We start from the raw sequence: 7,517 nt of genomic DNA, 5'->3' as shown, positions 1-7,517 counted from the left end.
ACCTTGCTGACAGCAGGCTTCAGGGACTGCCTCCTAATATTTCTGACAGCTGTAGTCTTACTGTTCACATTATTTCACTCATACCACTTATATTGAATTTGGGAAATTAAAAATAAGATATGAATTACTTGATTTTTGGTCAATCTTTAGTAAATAAGTCAAACAACTAAATTAATATTTTCCTACCACTTTTAATACTAACATTGGACTTCAAGCTAAAATCAAAAAGAATTTAATGATATTTTAAATTAAAAATTTATTCTTTTGTTCACCAAACTCTTTAGCAGCTAATAATGAACCTACTGAACTGCTATTTTGGAAATAACTCAAAGGAGTTATTATTATTAAACAAAAATTGGCCACATCAGAGACAATTATGCATTTAAATAAACCTTTGTCTTTCCAGTTATGTACACAGCAGTGCTCTTAATTGCTTGGGGTCACTGAAATCCCATGGCATCCTCTGAGAAGCATTTCTCCTGCAGTTTATCTTGTTGGATTTCCTTTCTGTTCTCAGAAGCCAGTATCATTTCCTTTTTAAAATCTCTTTTTAGGAACAGTGGGAATGATGCTGATGATGGTAATATGAATCCAGTCTTCAAATCAGCCCCGTTTTCTTGACTTCTGTAGGTCAATGTCAGGAGTCACTGTGTAGCCATCTAAATTCCCTGATTTATCTCAGAAAATGTTATCTCTGATACAAACAAAAAATTGTGGGACCTCCATGAGCTAGACCAGCTACTATCTGAGGCTGCAAAATTTTAAATTGTTACTTGAAAAACAAAAGGACAAGCCAAACATGCTGACTGACAGAACTATCACACAGAATCACTGTAACCTTGTTCACGAAATCAAAGTTGAAACAGAATGGATTGATAATTCTGTTACCCTATTGGAACTGCAAACAACCTTAAATTTAAGTGCTGAGTTCAAGGATGATCATTTCATTATTAAACTTTAATAATCACATTGCTTTATATGCATCAAATATCACAAAATAAGTAATACTGAAAAGCCAGCGTTTGCTACATTTTCATACTTTTGGTACCCCTAAAGGCCCAGGAGTTCTCCTGGCCGATTTCAGCAGGTCTGTCCCCTGTGAAGGCGGGAGACAAATGGGAAGTTATGTCGTTGTTCCCAGCACCTGGGCGCATAGTTCCCCCAAAGGTTCTGGGCCACCCCAGTCACATCCTTAGAATGCCAGAGCGGGTAGGTCCAACCCTCCCCTTCTGCAACCGTTGTTAGGAGAAGGACGTCCCAGGAACCCGGTTCTGGTCCGGAGTCCGAGCTCCAGTTGCCGCTCAGCATCTGGGGGTTGCTCCTGCCCCGGACGTTTTCCGGGTGTCCCAGACCGCCTGGGTCGCTGGTGCCTCCAGGAGGGCGGAGAATCTCGTCTGTTCTGTTAACTGCAGTACCCCCAACACCTAGTTCAATTCTGAGCCAGACAGGGGCTAACCTCTTCTGGTCACTTCGCTGCTTGTTTTTTCCTCTTAACCTCCAAGTTCCTTTCAAGGCCAAGTCTGGGCGGGAAGGGCTAGTGTTCAAAGCCCGAGGTAAAGTTAGAGAATTTCGGGCTTTGCTGGGAGGCCTCCCTCTGTCAGGAAAGCAGCGGGTGAGCTGCACGGTGGCCTCTGGCAGACACCAAGGGGCCTTCCCCCTCGGACAGAAACCCCCCGAGAGGGTGCGGAGCCTCGCGTCTGGAGTAAGTGAAGGGGAGCTTGTGGGCGGGGCTTCTCGGGGCCTCCCGCCCGCCGCGCGCTGCGGAGACGCGGGGCGCCCCCCGGTGGCCGCCCTGCCGCGCTGCTCGGGGCCGGCGGCGGCGGCGGCGGCGGCGGCGGCGGCGGAAGGGGAGGTGTTGAGCCCGCCGAGCGGTGCGGCCATGGAGGAGCCGGTGCGGGAGGAGCTCTCGGCCCTGGGTGCGATTTTCTGCGGGCCCGACGAGTGGGAAGTGCTGAGTCTCTCAGGTGACTACCCCCGCGCCAGACGGACCGGGCGCCCTCTGCTCCCCACCACCAAGGCTGGGCTCCCCGCCCCGGGCCCACGCTTGGGGGCCGGGGTAGTTGAATGATGGAATGACACGCCCCGGGACTGGGCGTGTGTGGGAGCAGGCGGGAGAGTGCGGCGACCCCCAAAACGTGAATAGTATCGCGCCCCTGCTCGCTACTCTGCAGTGAACGGAGAGCGTAATGCTCAGGCTCGTGCGGCCCGTGGACCGGTTCCTGCTTCCCGCGCCGCTCCACCCACTCGTCCGTCCCACCCTCCACTCTCCCGTCGCGCCCGCACTCGCCCTTCCCCCTCCATCCTAATGTTACCCCCCCCCCCCACTCTGCCGTTGCACCCTCTAACTCGCCTGTCTCACTCCTCAACTCGCTGAGCGCTACAAGCCAGCCGCGCCCTCCTGGAAAGCGTCCCCCCACGCTTTCCCTGGCCGTCCTGTACTTACCCGTCAGATCTGACCTTGAAAAGAGGTTTCTCCTGACACCCCTAGTTTAAATCCAGCTTCCCCAAATTGAACTACATGCTTTGTAAGCACCACGCATTATGTCCTTCAGGGCACCCACCACGGTTTAACTACATGGGTATTTGGTTGTCTCAAGTTGCAAGAGGGCAGGGACCCTGTCCGTTTTGTGATCACAAAACTCCAGGAACCTAGGACAGTGCCAGGCACGTGGTAGGTATGCAGTAAATGCTTGTTAAATGAATTTTTGAATTCGACCAGCGCTCAGTCAGGACTCTCAGCTTGATTGCTTTTCTCCTACTTTTTCTAGTCGGCTCAAAGGTGGTTGCCAATTACAGGCTCTTGGGGACGCATTAATCATTCAACTCATTTTTTGAGTCCCCGGAAACGCTGACAAGGTTTCAAAGACACTGCTCAGGTCCTCTAGCAGTTTAGAGTCTAGAACGGTTGTTTTGGCTATATTTTCATGATAGTGAAAACTTATTCTCTACCTGTCTATGGCTTCTATTAAGTAAAAACCAAAACTTCAGTTTATGAAAAAGTGCAGTGATGCACATAATTTTCAGTTTTCACTTAGCTTTCAAATACATTATGTGAATTTTTTGGCATAAGATTTAAACTTCTCTTATGTTTCAGCTACTATTAAAATTGTCCTTCTGACCGTAAATTGGTTGACCTTTAAGAAGGTAGTCTAAAATGTTCTGAATGTTGTGAGAAAGCCATCAAGGGTTAGGATCCATTCCTGGTATCTACGTGGTGTGTTATTCACCTACAGAGCAGGAGTTGGCTCCTTTTCATTTATTCTTTCTTGATCACCCGTGTATATACGTTCATTGAGCACTGTTATGTTCTGGGCACTGTGAACCAATTCATGTAATGAAGCGGCTTTCTTTTCAGTGCCTAGCCTGTCTTGTAGCTTTCTGAAACAATTCTTTAAAATCCATATGAAAGGATTTACTCTTAGTGTTTTCTCGTCACCTCTCTTCTGATTGGATAGCATTTGTTATTCTTCGTCATCTTGCTTTGCTGTCTCTATGGCTCTCTTTATTGATAATTCCTTCTGCTTGAGGCAGGCTATTTGAAGAGATCATCAGTTTTCTTAAATTCCTTTATTATGGCTCAACTAGGAATATCTTGGGAAAATGAACCTATGATTTCCCATTACACCTGAAAGAGGATGGAGTGGTGGTGGTCTGGGTCATGAGTGTGTGGTTGAGCATATGACACTACTGACAGGTCAGAGAACACCCAAAAAAGTAAGCATAGAAAGAAAGAAAGAAAGAGCAATTTCTTAATATGAAGAGCACTGTGGACCCTTTATCTGCTGTTAAATTGAGCATGACTTTCAAGCCATGCCTCCTAATTAATTTAATTCAGTGTTCTGGCATCAATAAGTAATTGAATTATAAAAGAATTCAGTGTAACAACTTAGGACATTTTGTTGCTGAAAGGTTCATTGGAGAATAGAACAATTCAGTGATTGAAATTGGGACGTTTGATATTCACAACTGGGAATTAAGGGTAAAGTAAGGACTTCTGTAATAGACCTCAGTAAATATACAGTGGGCTGCTGGCTACCACTGTCATGGTCACTGTCAGCTTGGGTTGGAGGATATAAGAACATTCTGAACACCAGAACATTCTGAACACCATCAGTTCCTTCCTGGCCTTCCCCTCAAATAAGCTGCTTCTTGTTGCCACTGGAATCAGGTTAACATTGGGTAGAACTGCACTTCTGGTACGAGATAGCCCAGGAAGGCTCAGGCTGCCAACCCTAGGGTCATCTATGAAGGTCATAAGATTGAAGAGTTTGAATAGTTGGATTCTTTTAGCTGGACTAATTTGTGCTGAGAATTTCAGGGGACTTACATACACTGTGGCCTCTTTGTGATGGTTGTAGAAAGCTCATAAGAGGCATCAGGTGTAACTGTCTCTGATGGGTGCAAGTTATGTAAGCTCCTATTCCTGTCCACTAGGGGGGGCTGTGGGCAGATCAAACCAGGGGTATTCTGCTTCTCCCTGTGCAGTGCAGTCAAGCAAGGTGCCAGGTTTAATGGGGTCACCTACCACAGACCTGATACTTTAAATGCATCTTACTTGATGAGGGGTATTCTTAACTTTATTTTATAAAGAAGATAACAGATGCTCAGGCTGGTTGAGTAACCACCAGGCTGCAGAGTATATGGACTCTTGCATTGCGTCATGCTCCTTAACAGAGATGCGGCCATTGCATCAGGAAAACAGTTCTTGGAGAGCAAGGCTGACACTTGTCCAGAAAAAAGAGAGCAAGAAGAGCACCCAGAGCAAACAAACGGGGATGACCCCACGTATGTTCAGAACAGTTCTGAAGGGGAGTGTGTGTGCATGCCTGTGTAGGTACCTATGAGGTAGATGAGATTGGTATTGTTATAAATCTTCATTTTCCCGATGAGGTAATTGAAGGCCACAGAGGTTATATTGCCATAGTTATTGCTCATTATATGTGGAGTTGTGTTTCTGGAAATCGTCTTACAGATAAAAAAGTTGCCAAATGGGAGGTGTGTAAGACTCAATATCATATGATATGTTCGCACAGTAGCTTCAGAGTAACTTTTTGTATTCTGCTAACGCTAATGTTCAGATTGGATTGGGCCATCTTGCAGAATGAATCATGACTGTCACCCACTGACCCCTCTCAATCTGCTCAGCCCTGTTTCCTGCTGATTGTCAGTACTGAGGTCATCTCTAAAAACAAATCAGCCTTGAACTTCACTTCTAAAGGATGGGATTGCCACTTTTAGCTTCACTTATTTTTAGTTTATTTTTTTTCTGTAACCACGTTAAACATATATAAAAATCCAGCTGTAACATAAAAAGAAGCACTGGTGGATGTATACTTGTGGGAAGCCACCTGGGAGCGAGAGGAAAAAAATCCTGTGCAGTGAGGTAAGAGAGGGTGTTGGGGGCTTTTTAGTGGTTTTCTGAACAAAGCCTTACCCTGAGGACGTATAAAACTGCAAAAACGAAAAAAAAAAAAAGCAAATATAGGGAAATTTAGTTGTATATGGTATATAAATGATTTCTTTTTTTTTGATGGTATCAAATTCAATGATCAATTTTCATTTTCTTTTTTTTTTTTAATTTTTCATCTTAACCACTTTATTTATTTATTTATTTATTTATTTATTTATTTATTTACGGCTGTGTTGGGTCTTCATTTCTGCACGAGGGCTTTCTCTAGTTGTGGCAAGCGGGGGCCACTCTTCATCGCGGTGCACGGGCCTCTCACTATCGCGGCCTCTCTTGTTGTGGAGCACAGGCTCCAGACGTGCAGGCTCAGTAATTGTGGCTCACGGGCCCAGTTGCTCCACGGCATGTGGGATCCTCCCAGACCAGGGCTCGAACCCGTGTCCCCTGCATTGGCAGGCAGACCCCCAACCACTGTGCCACCAGGGAAGCCCTAAATGATTTCTTAATGGGCTCTAAATGAATCTTGACGAACTCGTCCTCTTAAATTTTGTTTACATTTTCCACTATCTTCTGTTATTGGACAGCATTTATTGAATTTCTGTTGCGTGTGATTATGAAGTAGGGTGGAGTCTTAAAAATAACAGTATGGAATTTGGGGTTCAGTTCAGTTTCTCTAGTTTGAATTTCTGTTGTTTGGAGTGTGGTTAGGAGCATAATTTCTTTTATGTACTTGTAAGGAAGAATAAGGTTTGAAACTAAGTAACCTATTTTAGTTATGAAATTGATATACTTATTTTAAGGTACAATCACTTATTAAAAAAAAACAAAAAACGCAAACTAGGGAATATGTATGCAAGCTTCAACCAGAGGCAAGACTTACATCTTTTGGTAGGATCTTTAGAATAGATGAAAATAGTCTTGGAACTCATTAAAATTTTAGATTTGTAGGGCAGGCATAAATTTTCTAGGGCATAGATGTTTATTGAGAATGATGAGTTTGTGAGTTAAACTTAATGACTAGAGTTTTTTGGTGCCAGGGAAGGCCAGAGATTAGCATTAGATATAGAACACCATTATTTTTCTGTTAATCACTCTGTTTCTAAGCTGTTAATAAACTTAAAGTAGTTAGGGACAACCTTGTTTTCTTTTTTTTAATGGAAAAAAAGCCCCCAAAATCAGACTGACAGTACATGTGATTACATGAAAAATTCTGAGGCAAAAAAGAGCCAGTTTAATTGCATGTACAAACCAAGGCAGATGAGAAATGGAAGGGTAATATACATACTTCTAGAGTTTTAGGGAGAAAATGAGTTTTTAAAAGAATATGTAATTTTATTCCTGCATTAAATATCAGCAGAATGGGGTATGTTGTTGGGATTTTCATTTTCTTACAGAGATAGCGTCATTTTGTGTAATTTCAGTTTGCAGCTCCTGTGTGTGTTTGTGTGTGTATGTGTAGCTACGGAGGGAGTCAAAGAGAAGACCAAGTCGGAAGGTTGTTAATCCTTTCCAATTCTTGATAAAATTAAAGCAGTTTTCCTTCTAAGCTTATAACTAATAATGTCACAGTTTTCTAAGGTAGAAGTCAGGATTTTCTCCTATTGCTTTTCTCTTTGCTGACTAGGGCCAGAAAATCACTAAGAGAGAAGAATGAAAGTTGGTAAGGATTTGAAGAGCCAGCTCAGTAGCCTTTCAAGACATTCTCCCTGGACTGCCTGTTTCTGTCAGGTCACTGCACTGGGGAGGAACAGGTGGCTGTTTAGATGGCAGAGATTGGAGAACACTCTAGGTTTCAGGGTTTTTACCAGAAAGGGAGTCTTGCTTGCGGGGAAAAGCTTGCTTTGTGAGTACAGGTACTGTGTTAGTTTCTTGTGGCTGCTGTGACAAATAACCACGAATATGGTGTCTTAGAACAACACATATTTATTCTCTTACAGTTCTGGAGGTCAGAAGTCTGAAATCATTTTCACGGGGCTGTAGTCAAGTTGTCAGCAGGGAGGCACCCTTTGCTCAGAAAACATTAAAAAATGCCATTCCCGTGGAGAGTTATCTCCATGGAAATAAAAAATATATAAAATACAGGTTTATAGAAATTATATGTATGTATGTT

At 43.6% G+C, this 7,517-nt stretch overlaps 1 protein-coding gene across 8 annotated transcripts in view; it reads left to right on the top strand.

The window, feature by feature from the left end:
* Nucleotides 1-1,817: 1,817 nt before the first annotated feature.
* Nucleotides 1,818-7,517, top strand: part of RWDD3 (RWD domain containing 3) — an 89,386-nt gene continuing 83,686 nt past the window's right edge. For 5 of the 8 annotated variants that reach the window (XM_082478236.1, XM_082478234.1, XM_082478237.1 and 2 more), the window contains exon 1: nt 1,818-1,964. In XM_082478236.1, the coding sequence (XP_082334362.1) occupies nt 1,880-1,964 (85 nt within the window). In that variant the 5' untranslated portion in view covers nt 1,818-1,879. Of the gene's footprint in view, nt 1,965-2,528; nt 2,672-7,517 lie in introns of those variants that run through there. The other 3 variants (XM_082478238.1, XM_082478239.1, XM_082478240.1) reach the window with 3 other exon arrangements.

Source organism: Balaenoptera physalus, assembly GCF_965194825.1.
Source record: "Balaenoptera physalus genome assembly, chromosome: 1".
Taxonomy (NCBI): Eukaryota; Metazoa; Chordata; class Mammalia; order Artiodactyla; family Balaenopteridae; genus Balaenoptera; species Balaenoptera physalus.
Note: the sequence above shows the minus strand (reverse complement) of the source record. Positions and strands in the feature narration are given on the sequence as shown.